This window comes from Cheilinus undulatus, linkage group 18 (assembly GCF_018320785.1).
Source record: "Cheilinus undulatus linkage group 18, ASM1832078v1, whole genome shotgun sequence".
In the NCBI taxonomy this organism is placed as follows: Eukaryota; Metazoa; Chordata; class Actinopteri; order Labriformes; family Labridae; genus Cheilinus; species Cheilinus undulatus.
Window position 1 is genome coordinate 1,474,091 of NC_054882.1, and position 21,089 is coordinate 1,495,179.

The window sequence follows — 21,089 nt, forward strand, 5'->3', positions numbered from 1 at the left end:
GCCTGCTGTAATGAAGAGGGTAGTCTGCTGTTTTGCTGACAGCTGGCACTTACAGACAGCTCTGCTCTGTTTCTTTGGTTGTGGGCAAAATAAATGCCTGGAACACTAAAACACTCGTTACCTGGGACTCTAATCCACAAATACTGGCACTGACTGACTGTGCATCAGATACATGCGTATTTCCTGCAGAGAAACACGATAAATGAATAACTGAGTGGTGTTTTCCTCCGCTGTTTGTGGAGTAAATATCACGTCAGTTGAGATTAGGAGGATCTGGGTAAGTGTCAGCTGTTTTGCATCCTGTCTGTCTGCCACATTAAAAAGGATTTAAAATAGCCGACTGTTTCTATAATCATTGCTATAAGAGTGTTGATACTGACATGTTTACATCTGTTTTGTGCAGGTTTATCTGCTCCCAGATGCCCAATCAGGTCCTCCAGAGCATCAGCATCATCGACACGCCCGGTATCCTGTCAGGAGAGAAACAGAGGATCAGCAGAGGTACAGCTCTGAGCTTCTGTGTTAGCTGACTAAGCTGTCAGCAGCGTCCTGCTGTTGTTTCATAATCGTCCTTGAGATTCTTTCACTTCCTCACATTGTATGAAGTCAGAGAGCGCCGGGCCTGCAGGGATCCAAGAACATGACCGTCACTTAACACTTAAAGAGGAAAAGAACCGTAGATCCGGCGAGAAAACATGCTTTTTTCTAACATTAGAGAGATCTGCAGGCCCTCCTCTTTGGTACTCTTGATTCCTCTGGACTCACAGGAGTTTGGTCTCCTTCCAGCAGTGGTTCTCAGACGGTGAGCCTTGAGGAGAGTCTGTGTGTGTCACAGGAGTTTGGACAACCATGCGTTCTTAGTAGAACTCTACATCAGCTGAAGATGCTGGAAGGAGGAAAGATTCAAATTTAAAAAAAAACATTTCAAACATGTATGTCTAATCTTTAAACATTTTTAACTTCAATGTTTTTCGGATATTTTGGTTTGCAAATGTCCTTAAACATCTGCCTTTCCCTCTTATTCAGTTATAATGCCATTAAAAACCCCTTTTTCATAATTTTTTGGGTCATTTTGCAACTTCTTTTTGCCTCTTTTTCCCCATTTTTTTCCACTTTTATCAAATTTTTTCCCTTTTTCACCTTTTTGCCCATTTAAGCTACCTTTCATCATTAAATATCCCTTTTTTACCCAATTTTTTTGCTTTTTGTGACATCTTTTTGCCACTTTTTCCCAGTTTTTGCCACTTTTTGTCCATTTCAGTGACCTTTTGCCATCGAATACCACTTGTTTCCCTTTTTGCCCATTTTAGTCACTTTCCGCTCATTTTTTTGTCACTTCTCACCCATTTCTGCTACTTTCTGACCATTTTCCCACTTTTTCTCCCCATTTTCACCAATTTTTGCTGCTTTTTGACCATTTTTTGCAACTTTTTGTCCACTTAAGCTGCCTTTTGCCATTTAAAACCACTTGTTTCCTTTTTTTCTCAATTTTTGCCTCTTCTTTTTGTCATTTCTTCCCATTTTGCCCTTTTCAGAATTTTTTGCCCCTTTTTCCCCATTTGAACTACGTTTTGCCATTACATACCACTTGTTTCCTATTTTTTTTGGCCCATTTTTGCCACTCTTTATTGCTTTTTGCCAATTTTAGTCACTTTCTGCTCATTTTTTTGTCACTTCTCACCCATTTCTGCTACTTTCTGACCATTTTTCCACTTTTTCTGCCCATTTTCACCCATTTTGCTTCTTTTTGACCATTTTTTGCCCTTTTTTAACCACTTTTTGCAACTTTTCATCCATTTAAGCTAACTTTTACCATTAAAAACCACTATTTTCTTTTTATTCCCAATTTTTGCCTCTTCTTTTGCCATTTTCCCCCAATGTGTCCTTTCTCACATTTTATTTGCCACTTTGTGCACATTTAAACTATTCTTTGCCATTACATACCTATTGTTTCCTCTTTTTTTAGTCACTCTTAACTGCTTTTTGCTCATTTTAGTCACTTTCCACTCATTTTTTTTTGGTCACTTCTCACCAATTTCTGCTACTTTCTGACCATTTTTCCACTTTTCTCCCCATTTTCGTCCATTTTTTGCTGCTTTTTTGACCTTTTTGCCACCTTAAACCTATTCTGATTGCTACTTCAAGCTGAATTGCCACTTTTCACCTCTCAGATTGTGGCTCTTGCAAAGGTATTTTTCAACTATTTGGCTCTTTGGTTGAGGGTTGAGTAACACTGCTCTATAGCATAGTCCCTATAGTAACTATAAGTCTATCCATTTAGCTCCGTGCACAGCAGAGGTTAGCAAAGCAAATCACCTTTTTTCAGGTTTATGGTTCCACGCCTCCCCTGAAGCTCTGTGGCGCCCCCCACGGGCGGCCCACCTCACACTTTGAAAACCACTGCTGTAACGTGTTAAAGAGGCTGTTTTGAATGAGTGTACCTCAGGATTTTGGTCTGATCCTTGGCTTGGAGAACTACTGGCTCACAGTCATCCCCTTGAGCCTCATCAGTCAGACACGTGCTTACCTAAAGATCACATTCATCAACGCATTATTGTCTGTAAACATCCTGAGAAGATTCCTGCTCTCCAGAGGATGAACTCTTCAGACTTCGGCCCCTTCAGGACAAACTTTACCACAATAATACTTCCACCGTTTTCTTGTGAAATCCTTTTTTTTGTCTCACTTCCTCTTCTGAGTGTCGGTCTGTTTCCTCTGGTGAGTCACAGCTGCTGATTTTTCACCACCGACGGTTAAAACAAAGATCTGAAACCAGGGGAACAAAGACAACTTAAACACATGAAATACGACGGTTTACAGAGAATCCAACACTTTCGGATCAGTCGTAGGTTTTAGACTTCATTATGAGGTTTAATAACAGCTCAAATCTAGGTTTGCAGAGATAGTTTAATCTTACTTGCAAACACAAACCAATGGGTGTTTTTAGGCTCCCATACTTTCTTATGTAACTGTAATATATTTTTCATGGTCATATATTGCAGTATAAATGCCTTCTTGAAATGTCAAGGCTTTTAAGACTTTATGCAAAGCTCCATTTAGTCATGTTTGTACCAAAACAACTTTAAAAAACTCATTCTTTCTAAATCAGTTACTGAAGAGAAAAGCGGAGAAATGTCCAGTTCCAGATTTGTACTTTTACAGTTTCAGTAGAAGTCGTCTTATTTGAATACTCGGTGTTCTGTTGAGGAGAATATTAACGTTTATTCTGATGCTGATGTTCTGGTTGAGCTCCAAACTGCAGCCAGTCCTCAGGAGGAATTAAAGAAGAAGATCCATCTGCAGGAGGAGAAACGTTACAAATCTGGCAAATAAAAAGTCAGCAGAGACTCAAAACGATGACAGCTGCATTTTTTAAATTCTGATTTTATGTGCAGAGAATGGAAATGTTTGGTTTGAAGAGGCAGGATGTGTCACAACAGTGAGCATAAATCATCTCACATTTAACGCTGATATACTCCAACAAAAATCTTGGGGGATTCTACTTTCTGCTGGAAATTTTTAGAGCTTGACCAAATAAATGTAGGTCTGAACTACATTCATGTATCAGTATCAGATAAAGTGATTCTTTTAGACATTTGCATATCAGATGTCGGCAAAAATCCACTGCAGTGAAGCCTCTGGCCACTAGTAGCCGCTGTAGCCCTTCCCACCCAAGCTCTCGCCTGGCACCTCACCGGATGAGAAGCTTAGCATTTAGCATGTAGGAACAGCACTAAACGGCAGCATTTGACCTACAAGATGGAAAAAAAGTTGTATCAGGCTGTTGAGGGTTATACTCATGTATAATTACTCAACCAGTGATGAGTAAACACATAAGAATGATTAAATCTGAGGAACAAAGGCTGGCAGAGCTAGCTGCAAAATTTAGCCACACTCTACTCAGCATACCAGCCTCACAAACCCACAAACACAAAGATGAATTTCACTGTTTTCTGAGCATTGCTGAGAGGAACCATTCTCTGGGTTTATCAGGGTCCATTCTCTGGGTTTATCAGGGTCCATTCTCTGGGTTTATCAGGGTCCATTCTCTGGGTTTATCAGGGTCCATTCTCTGGGTTTATCAGGGTCAATTCTCTAGGTTTATCAGGGTCCATTCTCTTGGTTTATCAGGGTCCATTCTCTGGGTTTATCAGGGTCCATTCTCTTGGTTTATCAGGGTCCATTCTCTGGGTTTATCAGGGTCCATTCTCTTGGTTTATCAGGGTCCATTCTCTGGGTTTATCAGGGTCCATTCTCTGGGTTTATCAGGGTCCATTCTCTGGGTTTATCAGGGTCCATTCTCTTGGTTTATCAGGGTCCATTCTCTGGGTTTATCAGGGTCCATTCTCTTGGTTTATCAGGGTCCATTCTCTGGGTTTATCAGGGTCCATTCTCTTGGTTTATCAGGGTCCATTCTCTGGGTTTATCAGGGTCCATTCTCTGGGTTTATCAGGGTCAATTCTCTAGGTTTATCAGGGTCCATTCTCTTGGTTTATCAGGGTCCATTCTCTGGGTTTATCAGGGTCCATTCTCTGGGTTTATCAGGGTCCATTCTCTGGGTTTTATCAGGGTCCATTCTCTGGGTTTATCAGGGCCCATTCTCTGGGTTTATCAGGGTCCATTCTCTGGGTTTTATCAGGGTCCATTCTCTGGGTTTATCAGGGTCCATTCTCTGGGTTTATCAGGGTCCATTCTCTTGGTTTATCAGGGTCCATTCTCTTGGTTTATCAGGGTCAATTCTCTAGGTTTATCAGGGTCCATTCTCTTGGTTTATCAGGGTCAATTCTCTAGGTTTCTCAGGGTCCATTCTCTTGGTTTATCAGGGTCAATTCTCTGGGTTTATCAGGGTCCATTCTCTAGGTTTATCAGGGTCAATTCTCTGGGTTTATCAGGGGTCCAGTCTCTGGGTTTATCAGGGGTCCAGTCTCTGGGTTTATCAGGGTCCATTCTCTAGGTTTATCAGGGTCCATTCTCTGGGTTTATCAGGGGTCCAGTCTCTTGGTTTATCAGGGTCCATTCTCTGGGTTTATCAGGGTCCATTCTCTGGGTTTATCAGGGTCCATTCTCTGGGTTTATCAGGGTCCATTCTCTAGGTTTATCAGGGGTCCAGTCTCTGGGTTTATCAGGGGTCATTCTCTGGGTTTATCAGGGGCCATTCTCTTGGTTTATCAGGGGTCCAGTCTCTTGGTTTATCAGGGGCCATTCTCTAGGTTTATCAGGGGTCCAGTCTCTGGGTTTATCAGGGGCCATTCTCTGGGTTTATCAGGGTCCATTCTCTGGTTTTATCAGGGTCCATTCTCTGGTTTTATCAGGGTCCATTCTCTGGGTTTATCAGGGTCCATTCTCTGGGTTTATCAGGGGCCATTCTCTGGGTTTATCAGGGTCCATTCTCTGGGTTTATCAGGGTCCATTCTCTGGGTTTATCAGGGTCCATTCTCTGGGTTTATCAGGGTCCATTCTCTGGGTTTTATCAGGGTCCATTCTCTGGGTTTATCAGGGCCCATTCTCTGGGTTTATCAGGGTCCACTCTCTAGGTTTATCAAGGGCCCAGTCTCTGGGTTTGTCTGTGGGCCTGCAAACAGCCTGTTTCTTGACCATGTGTCATTTGCTTAATTTGCATGAATTTTCTCGGCAAATGTGGTAATATGTTTGGCTGGAGGGGAACCATTTAGTTCCTGGTATTTTTGGTTGAAATGCAGAGGTGGTTTCTCATTTGCAGGACAGAAACTCCACAAACATGCCTCTAGTTTTCCGCCGTCCTGCTGAATTGTGCCTCTGTTGCTCTGGTGTTGAGTCAGCCTGGATGACAGCATCAGTGAAAGGCCGAAGCATGAAGGGAGGGAGGATTAGAGGGAGGGACGGAGGGCCACAGGAAGCCATGCTGGGGCGTTCCCTCCATCTGGAAGCATTTAGAGCTGCTCAGCTGAGGCTGAATTCCTCCTGAAGACATTCAACAGGCTGTAACACACCGTCACACACAGATCTACCAACACATGCAGAGGCTGACGTCAGCATCATCACTGACACTTCAGCTCTGTCATAGAGTGTGCAAACAGACATGAATGGACATTCAGCACTTTGACCACAGTAAACATGCCGGTTTAGTATTTATCCTGCATCTTCTTTACACAACAGTCTGTTTTTTAGAGGCCATGTTTGTTTAGTGATGTTTGTGCAGAGACGCCAAAGTTTGTGTGTGTTTTATTCAAATTTATGATTGTCTGGGTGAACTTTTCACTGTTCATAGTTTTTTTTCTGCTGAAGTTAAAATTTTGTTAATTCACAGAAGTACAGCCAAATCAGAGAAAAGGTTATTTTTTCTGGTCACTAACTTGCAAAGTTGTCTTAGAAATTTAATGGAAAAAATCGTGATAAAATCGAGATCATCATCTGGCCTTAAAAAAATCGTGATATGATTTTTTTTTTTCCATATCTCCCACTTCCTAGGCCATGGTACCATATGCATGATGATACAGAGGCCACAATATGATATGTAATGCAATATAGATCCCACATTGCAACACATATCCAGAAAAAGAGGCCATTATTGCATAGGTATCATGAATCAGAGGCCATGGCTGTATGCTAATTAGCCTGGTGTCGTGTAGTTAAAGACTGGTGTTGCTGCAGTGTTTTACCTTGTTTACTGCACAGCTTGCATGACTCATATCCAACTAGGGCTGAACGATTTGGGAAAATAATCTAATTACGTTTTTTTTCACCCAACATTGCAATTGCAATGACTATTCTTCAGGTTCCTTATCTTATAACCACTCTGTGTTATAACACACAAAGCTATTTCCCCCAAGATTTCTATCCAGTCACCCAAAATCTACAAATAAATGTTCCAAATTTCTAAGAAAAAAACTAAGAATTATAAAAGTGCCCCCCACCCGAAAAAAATCAAATCAAATTCCCAAAATGTACTAATAAATTCCTTACATTTTAATAAATGTTCAAAAAAAAAAAAAAAAAAAAATTAAAGCAACCCCCTCCCAAAAAAACAAATCTACTTCTTAAAAATTTACAAATACATTTCTCAATTTTTCATGAAAATACCTACAAGTTTTAAAGCTAATTCCCCCAGAAATCTTAATCAAATTCCCCAAAACTTATAAATAATTGTTCCAAATTTCTAAAAAAAACAACTAAGAATTATAAAAGTGCCCCCCACTCGAAAAAAAAATCGAATCAAATTCCCGAAAATGTACAAATAAATTCCTTCAATTGTAATAAATATTCTAAAAAAAAAAAAAAATCAAAGCAACCCCAGATAAAAATTCCAACCTATTAGTTCAAAAGTCCAGAACAAGATATTAAAAAAAGAAAAATAATGTTTTTAAAGAGCAAATATATGAGGAGAAAGTTGAAATCATAAGTTTGAAAGGTCAAAATATGAGATCAAATTTGAAATCATGAGTTTAAAAGTCAAAATATGATTTAAAATTTTAAATTGTTAGTCTGAAAGGTCAAAATATGGGATTAAAAAGCCAAAAATTTAAGTAAAAATGTTTAAAATGTAAAAATATGAGCTAGAATTTAAAAAAATGACTCTAAATAACAGTATGACTTAAATTCTAAATTGGTAGTGTAAAAGGTCAAAATATGATAAAAAGTACAAGTATTTCAGTCAAAATGTCAAAATATGAGAAAAAAAATTGAAATTGTATTTTTAAAAGTCAAAATATGGGATTATAAAGCCAAACTAAAGAGATGAAAAAGTCAAAATATGACTTAAAATATAAAAATTGGGAATCTAACAGATAAAAATGTGACACATAAAGTCCAAATTCTGAGTTGAAAAGGTGAAAGAATGAAATGAAAAGTCAAAATCCTAAAAAAATGAAATAAAACACATTAATTCTTTCCCAACATTTTGAGTTTTAATGAAATCTCTTTTATTTTTTATAGATTTTTATGGCTGAGCAAGGATATTTTAAATAATCAAGTTAGAGTTTACATTTTTATACTGGAGGAAATCTGCAGACCTCATACTGGTGGGCCAGTTAGAATACAAATATGATATAATCTTGCAGGCCGGATATAATCGTTCCACGGGCCGGATTTGGCCCCCGGGCCTTGAGTTTGACACCCAGGCTGTAGACGGATTATTATCCATGCTAACAGTGAGAGTACCTCTGTGTTTTATGTGCTTTTCATGCCTCTATGACGGCGATAGCCAAACTCAGTCTCTGTGCTCTCTGGTTGTCCGTCCATCCATGAGCCACTCGTCTGGATGTGATTCCTTCTGTATGCTTGGAGGGATTTTCTTTAAACTTTGCACAAATATTCAGTCCCACTCAAGGATGATGTGATGAGATTTGTAGGTCAGAGGTCAAAGGTAAAGGTCCGAAGGCTTCATGCTCAGCCTTGCTTTTAACATTTTTACCGCATTAAGATTGCAGCCCTTCTTCTTGACCAGTAAAAAGACACTATGCAGAGGCTTTAGCTCTAGTCCTCGGTTTAGTCCTCTTTTCTTAGTTTGCCTCTTCCTGGTTTCTCTTTTGAGTAGAGTTGAGTTGATTTTTGGTATTTTATTAGTGAACTTTAACATCATTTCTTTCTTCTCTCTGCTCTTCTTCTTGGGTTTAAATCTGTGTTTCAGTGAGTCACAGCTGGCTCGGAGCCTAAATTAAACTCTTAATCTCTCAGCTCGTCCTCCTGGGCCTTGAACCAACCGTCCCTCCCTTCTGTCCGACTCGGTCCCACCACGTCCACCAGTCTGGCCCTGGTTTATATTTTCATCACCATCGGTCCTGATGCAATAGATGAACTCATTGACCGACATTACATCACAGCAGGATGACGACCGCAGTATCAGGACGGTCAGTTTTTGTTCCAAAATACGTTCCCGTTTTATTTCCTTGATAAAGGAAAAGTCGGACATTTCTGTGAGGATGTTGAAGGGCAGATTTATCTCATATCGTGTTTGCTTAAACAGACAGCCGAGCTGAACTTTATAGCTTCAGTCTTTTCTCTGAGTCATGCAGCTGTTTGGTGCATTTCAGGAATAATGTCTGTATAATTATCTACAGGCCAGCCTTATATTTACTGTAACACAAAACCCTGGTCTGCCTCCATTCATTCAGCCTCATGTTTTCACCATGAACACATTTTTCCAAGACATAAACACAATAAGTCCTGACACTGTAGAGGAAGTAGTATTGTTAAAGTGAAGGCGTCTCCTTTTAAAGCGGAGGTGGAACATGTGAAGTCATCCTCCGTCCTGTTAGATGGAGCACTTCCACCTCAGATCAGAGTTAAACCCAGCAGGAGAGCATGTCTGAGGGTGTTTCTGCCTGTATTTACTGCTAACACACCCACAGAGCGTCACCATCTCCAGGGACAGACACCTGAAGCTACAGGTGTAACCGGATACCGCCAGGACTGGTCTATCTCTCTGTGTTCACACCATCAGAGCTTCAGCATCATTTATTCATGGAGAGACCATTTTAGGCTGGAAATAACCACAACAGAGTGAGACACAGGGCATAAAACCCTCATAACACTGAGCTGAGACTGGAGAAGTAGATCCTTTCATGGTCCACACCACAGACAGTGTCACACAGAGAAAATGAAGAAAACCACAAATCACCACAACAGGACAGCAGGCAGCACAGAGGTCTGAAAGAGCTGGATTTTTGTGTAGGGGGGACCAAATACAAACGTTGAAAGTAAAGTGAAAATTTCTGTAAATATCAACCTGTTTCAGCGACAAAGATCAACTGATATAGGCTGTAAATATTGACTGATATCAGCTGTAAACAGAGGCCTGTATTTGCCTATAATATTTTTTCCTATAAGGGCTGTAAATATCAGCTGTATACACTGATATCAGCTGTAAATATCAGTCCATATCAGCTGTAAATATCAGTGTATATCAGCTGTAAATATCAGTCTATATCATCTATAAATATCAGTCCATATCAGCTGTAAATATCAGTGTATATCAGCTGTAAATATCAGTGTATATCAGCTGTAAATATCAGTGTATATCAGCTGTAAATATCAGTGTATATCAGCTGTAAATATCAGTGTATATCAGCTGTAAATATCAGTCTATATCATCTGTAAATATCAGTCTATATCATCTATAAATATCAGTCTATATCAGCTGTAAATATCAGTCTATATCATCTGTAAATATCAGTCTATATCATCTATAAATATCAGTCTATATCAGCTGTAAATATCAGTCTATATCATCTGTAAATATCAGTCTATATCATCTGTAAATATCAGTCTATATCATCTGTAAATATCAGTCTATATCATCTGTAAATATCAGTCTATATCATCTGTAAATATCAGTCTATATCATCTGTAAATATCAGTCTATATCATCTATAAATATCAGTCTATATCAGCTGTAAATATCAGTCTATATCATCTGTAAATATCATTTTATATCATCTGTAAATATCAGTCTATATCATCTGTAAATATCAGTCTATATCAGCTGTAAATATCAGTCTATATCATCTGTAAATATCGGTCTACATCAGCTGTAAATATCAGTCTATATCATCTGTAAATATCAGTCTATATCATCTGTAAATATCAGTCTATATCAGCTGTAAATATCAGTCTATATCAGCTGCAAATATCAGTCTATATCATCTGTAAATATCAGTCTATATCATCTGTAAATATCAGTCTATATCATCTGTAAATATCAGTCTATATCAGCTGCAAATATCAGTCTATATCATCTGTAAATATCAGTCTATATCAGCTGTAGATATAAGCATATATCATCTGTAAATATCAGTCTATATCATCTGTAAATATCGGTCTATATCAGCTGTAAATATCAGTGTATATCAGCTGTTAATATCAGTCTATATCATCTTTAAATATCAGTCTATATCATCTGTAAATATCAGTTGATATCATCTGTAAATATCAGTCTATATCATCTGTAAATATCAGTGTATATCAGCTGCAAATATCAGTGTATATCATCTGTAAATATCAGTGTATATCATCTGTAAATATCAGCATATATCATCTGTAAATATCAGTCTATATCATCTGTAAATATCAGTCTATATCATCTGTAAATATCAGTCTATATCAGGTGTAAATATCAGTGTATATCAGCTGTAAATATCAGTCTATATCATCTGTAAATATCAGCATATATCATCTGTAAATATCAGTTGATATCATCTGTAAATATCAGTCTATATCATCTGTAAATATCAGCTGTAAATATCAGTCTATATCATCTGTAGATATCAGTCTATATCATCTGTAAATATCAGTCTATATCAGCTGTAAATATCAGCTGTAAATATCAGTTTATATCAGCTGTAAATATCAGTCTATATCAGCTGTAAATATCAGTCTATATCAGCTGTAAATATCAGTCTATATCAGCTGTAAATATCAGTCTATATCATCTGTAAATATCAGTGTATATCATCTGTAAATATCAGTTTATATCATCTGTAAATATCAGTCTATATCATCTGTAGATATCAGTGTATATCATCTGTAAATATCAGTCTATATCATCTGTAGATATCAGTCTATATCATCTGTAGATATCAGTCTATATCATCTGTAGATATCAGTCTATATCAGCTGTAAATATCAGTCTATATCATCTGTAAATATCAGTCTATATCATCTGTAGATATCAGTCTATATCATCTGTAGATATCAGTCTATATCAGCTGTAAATATCAGTCTATATCATCTGTAAATATCAGTCTATATCATCTGTAAATATCAGTGTATATCATCTGTAAATATCAGTCTATATCATCTGTAGATATCAGTCTATATCATCTGTAGATATCAGTCTATATCAGCTGTAAATATCAGTCTATATCATCTGTAAATATCAGTTTATATCAGCTGTAAATATCAGTCTATATCATCTGTAGATATCAGTCTATATCATCTGTAGATATCAGTCTTTATCAGCTGTAAATATCAGTCTATATCATCTGTAGATATCAGTCTATATCATCTGTAGATATCAGTCTATATCATCTGTAGATATCAGTCTATATCATCTGTAGATATCAGTCTATATCAGCTGTAAATATCAGTCTATATCATCTGTAAATATCAGTTTATATCAGCTGTAAATATCAGTCTATATCATCTGTAAATATCAGTCTATATCATCTGTAGATATCAGTCTATATCATCTGTAGATATCAGTCTGTATCAGCTGTAAATATCAGTCTATATCATCTGTAAATATCAGTTTATATCAGCTGTAAATATCAGTCTATATCATCTGTAGATATCAGTCTATATCATCTGTAAATATCAGTCTATATCAGCTGTAAATATCAGTCTATATCATCTGTAAATATCAGTTTATATCAGCTGTAAATATCAGTCTATATCATCTGTAAATATCAGTTTATATCAGCTGTAAATATCAGTCTATATCATCTGTAGATATCAGTCTATATCATCTGTAGATATCAGTCTATATCAGCTGTAAATATCAGTTTATATCATCTGTAAATATCAGTCTATATCATCTGTAAATATCAGTGTATATCATCTGTAAATATCAGTCTATATCATCTGTAAATATCAGTGTATATCATCTGTAAATATCAGTTTATATCATCTGTAAATATCAGTGTGTATCATCTGTAAATATCAGTCTATATCATCTGTAAATATCAGTCTATATCATCTGTAAATATCAGTCTATATCAGCTGTAAATATCAGTCTATATCTGTTCTACATATTGGCCAATGTATGACTACTTTTGTTGAGGTTTTGGCATCACTAACGGACTTCCCTCAGCTGAAGTTCATCTTTTTTGCCCACCATTGTTCCTTATACTTTTGAGTGTTTGTAGGTCTGAAGTCTTTGGAGCTGAAACGCATTTATTTACTAGTATTGATATCATTATTAGCTAAATTGAGTTTGTAAATATAGGTTTATCTGATATCATGCATCCCTGACATTCATATCTCCTAACATTTTAGTCTGTTCTCTCTGGCTCAGCCAGCGTCTATCTAGTGGAGGATGTCATGGCGGTCCTGGGTCTGTGAAACGTCAATATTCACAGACTATGTATCAGCCTTTGTGTAAAGGTGTGTTGTTGGTGTGTTGTGTCCACAAACAGAGGTGTGTGTTCCCTGCAGAGATGTTGTGTTTGTGGACAGTAGAGCCTCCATTTAAAAGTTGAGGTTGAAACCTGATCTGGGAGGGAGCAGGTAGAGAACAATCACATGATCAGGTACAGACATGAGCGCAGACGCTGGAACATATGATAGGATGATAAACTAGTGTATGACTTTAGGAGGATTTTCAGGCTTTGTGTGAAGGACTTCTAGAAGTTTTAAAGTGACATCTGCTCAGAGATGATCACCTGGATCAGAGCGTGTTTACTGAAGGAGTGTCAGCTGTTGATTATAAGGAGGCATTTAAGAGCTCAGCAAACAGAGCAGTGCGTCAGAGGGAAATCCAGCAGTGAGAGCTCTGTAATTTATCAGCTTTTCTCCTCATGGTGTAAATGATTCTTATTTGATCACCAGGTTCATTTAAATCCTCAGACCGGATCCTGCTGTAGAGCTGAGTGGGTAAATGTGGTGGACAGGACATCCTTTTAGTTTTTTTCTATACTTTTAAGTAGGTCTGGGTAATTAATGGAAATTTAGAAAAATCACAATTTGACCTGCTGCGATTTTCAAATTGCAGAAATAGTTATTTAACCTGAAATTTGTTTCAAAATTTCAGTCAACAACTTCTTTTTTTTGCAGCAGAGATTTTATGCATGACATATCATGCAATCATCCACAGACATTTTTTAGAATAGTCTACAAAAATCTTTGATTTTTGTACGTTTTTCTTACTAAATATGAAAATGAAATAAAAGTTAAAAACTCCCTAAATACATCAGTTCATATCCAATTTGCACTAGGATTTAAAATCATCACAATTAGATATTTTTCAAAATTGTTCAGCTCTAGTTTTATCTGATATTGTGTTGGTTAAAACATAGAATGATTTATTGTTGGTAAAACAAACATAATATAAGGAACTTAAGAAATAATCACACATCAAATCACAATTGCAATACTGGGGTAAAAAAAAACACAATTAGTTTATTTCCCCAAATTGTTCATCCCTACTTTTAAGGACTTCCTTATGTTGTTTTTGAAGTTTTCTTATCAGTAGATGTTAATTTCGAACTTCCCCTTGTGGGACTAATACAGGAATATCTTAACTGAATAATACTGAGTGTTTTTGACTTCCTTTTTTGATGCCATGGTTTCAGTTTGGAATGATTTTTCTTGAGTTGTATGGAAGTTTTGGTTTGATTTTTTGTTTTAACATAATTTTGGATGTCTGCAGACTTAAATTTTCTAATTGTCATTGTTTCATTTAGGGCTGAACGATTCGCAAAAATAATGTAATTGTGATTTTTTTCCCCCCAATATTGTAACTGCGATTTAAGCTGTGATTACTTTAGGGTTCCTCATCTTACATATTTCTCTATAAGGACAAGAAATGAAATATACTATATAATAATCTAAACTATATTAGATTATAATGAAATAATTTAAAACAATTATGTTATTGTGATTTCTTTGGCTCATATTGCAAATTTGATACCAGTTGCTATATTGAAGAGGATGATCATTTTTATTTCAATCTTGTTTTAAATAAGAAAATCACATTCATAGTAAAGCAGGGGTTTTTAACCCAAAAAACTATTTGCATTATGTGCAAAATCTCTGCTGCAAAAAAGTATGAAACTGGTATTCTGACGCATTTCAAGTTAAAGAAATATTACAACTTTTGTGATTTATAAATTGCAGCAGGTTATATTGCGATTTAAACTTATTTGTGAAGAACTGTAGTTTCATTCAGTCTCTGAATGAAAGCAGTCAGACAAGCCTGGATTCTCAGGATAGAGACTTGTATTTTACTCACTATTAAAGTCAGTGTTTTTAAGTTTTAAGAGGCAGACGTTCACAGACCTCAGTAATGAAAACTGTTGTTTGTTGCAGAGAAAGCTAACATGTTTTTAGCCTGCAGGCTAACAGAGATGTTTGTTTTGTCAACCGTCAGCCATGTTTGTTTTTGTGTGACATAACGGCAGTGAGAGCAGGTGTAGAGGGATGCACGAGAGGAATGAAATGAAGTCGATCCAGTGAGACGATGATGTGACTTCCTTTTCTCTGTTGAGGTTTTTGTGCCTTTAACCGCTGCAGAAGCATCGTTCAGACGCCAGGCCTCGTGCAGACATGTTTACAGATTCTACCTGTGAATATAGGAGCTCATTTTAGAGGAATTATTCTCAAAGATAGAGTACAGCATGCACCATTAGAAAAATAGTCAGTGTGCAGCAGATTCAGACGGTTTCACAGAATAAGTCACCATAATTAGATCAGGAGAAAACCTTTAGTGGTCTTCCTCTGCTGCAGTCTGGGCTGTCTTGGTGTTTAAGTGTCTCTGTGTCATTTAATAAGTTTCTAGCTACTCAAACTCAGTTTTTCCTCAGAAGCAAAGCTCCTCTGGTCAAACAGAGCTGTTATTATTGAGGGGAATGTTCTCAGCAGCAATTCTGGCTTACAACCAAGGAAGGAGATTTGGAGTCTGGTTCCAGAAGGACCTGGTTCTGCAGGTTTGTTTGAGCTGCTCCTCAGCATGGAAATCCTGTAGATGTAGAATTAAAGAGAAGAGCTCCAAAGGCTCACTCTTTCAGCAGTTAAAATGTTTTTGGCTGCAGAAGGCGACTTAGCTGTTGGGCTGCTTCACATGTCAGAGAGCTAGTTTTCAGGCTGCAGGTTCAAGGTCAAAAAGCACGTTTAGATGTTAAAAACAAACTAAAACACATTTTAGCATAAAGTTTTCAAACCTCCAGGTCATTCAAGAGCACGAACCCGCTCATCTGACTGTGTCTGTGTCTGTTGTTTTATTTTTATTGATTATAATCAATAATTCATCTGCTGCATGATGCTGCAGGTTTGGGGGGAAAACATGCATCCTGGAAAACCTGGAAAACAGTTTGCCAATTCATGGAAAACACATGGAACAAGCCAAATGTCCTGGAAAACCTTATGCTTTCCTGAAAAATTATTTAACCATCCTCCTAATTTCATATCAGAGCTCTCCAGATAGCTCTAAAATTAAACTCAGATGGATAAAAGTGGAAATTAAACAAGGACAGTTTGTGCCCAAACTGAACTTCTGTTTATAAAAACAGGAGGCAGACTCAGCCTGAAATGTCTATTCCTGCCCTTGTTAAAATTATAGATGCATTTGGCAGCTTTTCTGGTTATAGAATTAATTATGAAAAATCTGAGGCCTTGCCTTTGGGAGACTTTGGGGACAAAAGTACCTTGTTGAACTTTCCATTTAAGTGGTCTGACTCTGGCTTTACATACTTAGGTTTCAGGGTCTCAGCCGATTTAGGCAGTCTGTTTAAAATGAATTTTCTTCCCATTATTTCTGCCATTAAAAGTGATCTTCTTAGGTGGTTTGACCTCCCTCTCTCTTGGTTTGGTAGAGTCAGTTTAATTAAAATTAACATTCTCCCAAGAATCCTGTACCCAATGCAAATGCTCCCACTGAGGATCAATAAATCAGTTTTCACTGACATTGATAAAGCTATTTTGAAATTTATCTGGCATGGGAAAAAATCACGTCTCAGTCTTAAAACACTGAAATTGCCAAGAGAGAGAGGTGGTTTGTCAATTCCGGACTTAACTTTTTATAATTGGTCATGCCACATGTGCATAGTGTCAGATTGGCTGAGACATTTTCTTGATCCCAAGCAGGAGACCCATGTTGATACCTGGCACTGCCCCTCTTTATCTTTAATTGGTCTCATCACAAATAAATTATCTCTTCTTCCAGCTGAGGTACAAAGCAGCCCAATTTTAATGAATACAATCAAAACCTGGGAGAGGATTGTTAAATTTATTCAGAGAAAGGGGTCCTCATCTGTTTTACAACCTATCATCCACAACCTGGCCTTCCCTCCAGGTTTGGGTGCAAATATTTTCCTACACTGGTGTGATTGTGGTGTTAGGATTGTTGGAGATTTGTTTGAAGCTGATAAGTTATTATCATTTGAACAAGTCAGGAACAAATATAACATACCCTCTAAACATTTTTACGGTTATTTACAGGTCAGACATTTCATCAGCAGCCTTGACCTACCTGAAACTTTGCCTAAAGCTTCTGACATTGATTCATTTTTGTTACAATTTTGCCTCAATAAAAAATTCATATCCCATGCCTATAGGAAGTTACAGTCTCTCAAGACATTGAACATCAACAAAACTAAACGTTTATGGGAGAGGGACCTTGGGATTGAGTTTGGGGAGCAGGCTTGGTCTGATGCTGTAGAGTCCGTAGGGAAAACTTTTTTGTGCAACAGGATATCAGAAAGTCAGTACAGAATCCTTCACAGATTGCAACGTACACCCCAATCCCTTAATACCTTTTATCCTGAGTTGTCTCCCCTTTGCATAAAGTGTAAGAAAGAGGTCGGTTCTTACATTCATTGTATCTGGAGCTGTTCTGAGGTATATGATTTTTGGGTAAAAGTTTCACAGGAATTAAATCTTATTTTTGGTAAGACAATACAGGTAAATTCCAGTTTGTTTCTTTTAAACACAGCAAGTGAGAAACTCTGTTTGACAAATGTCCAACATAAACTTTTGAGCAAGCTTACTGTCTTGGCAAGAAGATGTGTTTTATTTCAGTGGATTAAACCCAGACCTCCAACTATCAGTCAGTGGCATGGAGAAATTCTTAAAGTTTTGCCGATGGAACGTTTAAGTTCAAGGTTGAAGGGAAATGAGAAGTCTTTTGACAAGCTTTGGGGGCCCTTTCTTGACTATCTTCCAGACTGCATCACAGACTTAATAAAGAAGGGATGTTGTGATGTAAACTGGCGCCCCTCATGTACTCTTCAGAATCCTTGAGGTTCTCTAATGTGTATCTTATTTTAATATTAGGTTATTTTATTTTGCTTTATTACCTTTCCTGCTTTGTGGATTCATTGAACCACATTTGATATCCAATTACAGTGATATAGAAATGTCTACGTGGAACCGCCTGTACTAGTACATCATGCTTGTTATAGGGATATTTTGACCATCTCGTTTTATTTTGTATGTATTGTCTGATCCCACTTGGTTTATACTCTGCTTATTTCAGTACTTGCTGTCATGTGTTTTTCGTTTTCTTTTTTCTTTTCGGTTTTCCTCCTTTTTTCCTCTTAAATGTTCAAAATTCAATAAAACGTAAAAAAAAAAAAAAAAAAACAGGAGGCAGGTATACTGATACGATGCATTCATTTCACAGCAGCTCCATTTTCACTTAAAATGCCCTGGAAACGTTCCTGAAAGTAGTTTATAGAAAAGAGAGGTAGCCCTGGTGATGCATGTCAGATTTGAAGCATGCATTTTAGCATGAATGTGATCTTTTTCTGCACCTTAAACACGTCTCAGGGGTTTTCTCTCTACAAACGAGTTTAGAGGAATAAAAAAATCCACCCTGAGGTCGTCACAGCTGCTGCTCCGAGTCTTTAAACGTGTGTAAAGTGATCTCTGTGGGTGTGGTTCTTCTAACACTGAGTGACAAAAGAGTTCACTCTCTCACAGGAAAACTACTAACAGCTCTGAGAGAAACTGGGCTTCTGGGTCAGGTCACGTGTAGAAGAGACCAGAGTTAGACTCTAGCATGGCTCTTAAGAAGCTGCACGGTGGTGTAGCGGTTAGAGCTGCCCACTGCTCAACTCCTGATCCCCTGTTTTCGCCCGTTCTCTCTCCCCATATTTCTATGTCCATGAATCCACCACTTAAAAGTGTGTTTTTATCCTAGTTTTTGTTCTAACCTCCTGTCACTTGATGTCGTTTGTCCAGGTTATGACTTTGCTGAGGTCCTGCGGTGGTTCGGCGAGCGCGTCGACCGGATCATCCTGCTGTTCGACGCTCACAAACTCGACATCTCCGACGAGTTCTCGGAGGCGATCAAAGCTTTCAAAGGGCAGGACGATAAGATCCGAGTGGTCCTGAACAAGGCCGACCAGGTGAGACTAGTCCACAGGTAAACACACCTGCAGCACTCTCAGAGACACGTTTTAACCTCACCTGTGCTCTCAGGTGGACACGCAGCAGCTGATGAGGGTCTACGGCGCCCTCATGTGGTCGCTGGGGAAGGTTATCAACACTCCAGAGGTGGTGAGGGTTTACCTGGGCTCGTTCTGGGCCAAACCGCTGCAGAACACCGAGAACAGGTGAGAGGGTCATACATTCATTAGTGAGATAATTAGTTAATTAGTTAACTTTGTCACTCATTCATGCATTCATTCAATGTTAGACCCTCTGATGATTCAGGACAGGATATGTGTTCATTCAGTCACCTTAACAAACACAGGATCAGTCAGATTAGTCATTCACTCCTTCATAGCCCTGCAGAGTGAAAGAATGCATCATAGTTCCTTCTATAGTGACTTCATGTTTTCATTTACCTACTGAGGACACGCCCCTTTCTGCTTTCATTGACCAATCATGGATGGGGTGTTTATAAGCTACATATATAAGCATCATGCAGTCATCCAGTCCCTCATCCTTTAGTTGTTCATGGATTCATGCGTTCATTAATCCCCACAGACCGTGTTTTAGTTCACTCGCTCATTCTCCCTCTCCTCAGGCGTCTGTTTGAGGCGGAGTCTCAGGACCTCTTCAGGGACATCCAGAGTCTCCCGAGGAACGCGGCACTCCGTAAACTCAACGACCTCATCAAGAGAGCGAGACTCGCCAAGGTGAGACAGGAAATGACACGTTGTGTTTGGAGTTAACACGGTGACCTCCAGGGGTCATCGCCTCCAAGTTTATCCTGGGAATATCCTCGGAATGTTCTGGAATGTTTGGTTGTGTTTCTGCAGGAGGAAATTTAAGAGAAATATTTCTAAAGAGTCAAGTTATTCATGAAGAACAGGTCATGGATGGATGGATGGATGGATGGATGAATGGAGGGCAGGATGGATGATGGATGGATATATGGATGATAGATGGTTGTTCTGATGGCTGGATGATGGAGGGATGGATGGAAAATGGATGGATGATGGATGGATGAATGAATGGATGTTGGATGATGGATGGATGAATGGATGGATGCTGGATGATGGATGGATGAATGAATGGATGGATGTTGGATGGATGGATGAATGGATGGATGAATGAATGGATGTTGGATGATGGATGGATGAATGGATGGATGTTGGATGGATGGATGAATGGATGGATGAATGAATGGATGTTGGATGATGGATGTTGGATGGATGGATGTTGGATGGATGGATGAATGGATGGATGTTGGATGGATGGATGAATGGATGGATGTTGATGGATGGATGTTGGATGGATGGATGAATGGATGGATGTTGGATGGATGGATGAATGGATGGATGTTGATGGATGGATGTAGAACAACCCTGGAGCGCTCTTCCAGTTTGTGCTGCTGAGTTTTATTTTGAAAGGGAAAGTAAAGTTAGGTTTCTTCTTCCTGAGTCAGAGAGCAGAAGTGAGACTCAATCTAAAGAGGAGGTAGAAAATAATCGCTGACTCAGCGTCCGTTTTTAGACATGGATGAGAAGAAACCTCAGAGGAAGGACAAGAAGGAAGCTTCCTTTGAAGCTCTAAAAAATAAAAGTCTGAAACACTGTGGTGTGAGAGCTGAAGGTCAGTTTACAGGTCACTGTTGTGTTTGAAGTTCAGGGGGCGGAGCTTAATGTTTTGTTGTTGGTTCCTGGAGAGAAGGACTTCCTATTTGTGGTGTTTCCCATGGACAGTCAGAGCGACGGCTGTTTTTGTTTACCTCAGGTTATTCACTCTGAAAGGAGAATTCTGGGTATTTTTAACCCTGACAGTCCCATTACCAGAATTATGAAGTTCACTCTGATTCTTCTTTAAATCAAAATATTGATTTAGGCTCCTAAAGCAGGATGATGTCTTTTAAAAGCCAGAAATAGCTGTTTAATTCCTGCATGCTGTCTAAAGTGTAGAGATATTACACTCTAGGGCTTTGCTCTTGATCAGTTTTTTTCTCTTTTTTTTTGACCTACAGATTTTTGATTTAA

General features: G+C 38.2%; 1 protein-coding gene across 2 annotated transcripts in view; it reads left to right on the forward strand.

Annotated features, from left to right (window-relative positions):
* The window catches only part of ehd4 (EH-domain containing 4), a 53,400-nt gene that overhangs the window by 18,138 nt on the left and 14,173 nt on the right, over window positions 1-21,089 (forward strand). For both annotated transcript variants that reach the window (XR_005993284.1, XM_041812330.1), the window contains exons 3-6: window positions 404-501; window positions 18,871-19,037; window positions 19,111-19,244; window positions 19,661-19,772. Coding sequence is in view for 1 of the 2 variants with exons in the window: in XM_041812330.1 (XP_041668264.1) it covers window positions 404-501; window positions 18,871-19,037; window positions 19,111-19,244; window positions 19,661-19,772 (511 nt within the window). In the remaining variant the exon portion in view is untranslated. The remainder of the gene's footprint in view (window positions 1-403; window positions 502-18,870; window positions 19,038-19,110; window positions 19,245-19,660; window positions 19,773-21,089) is intronic.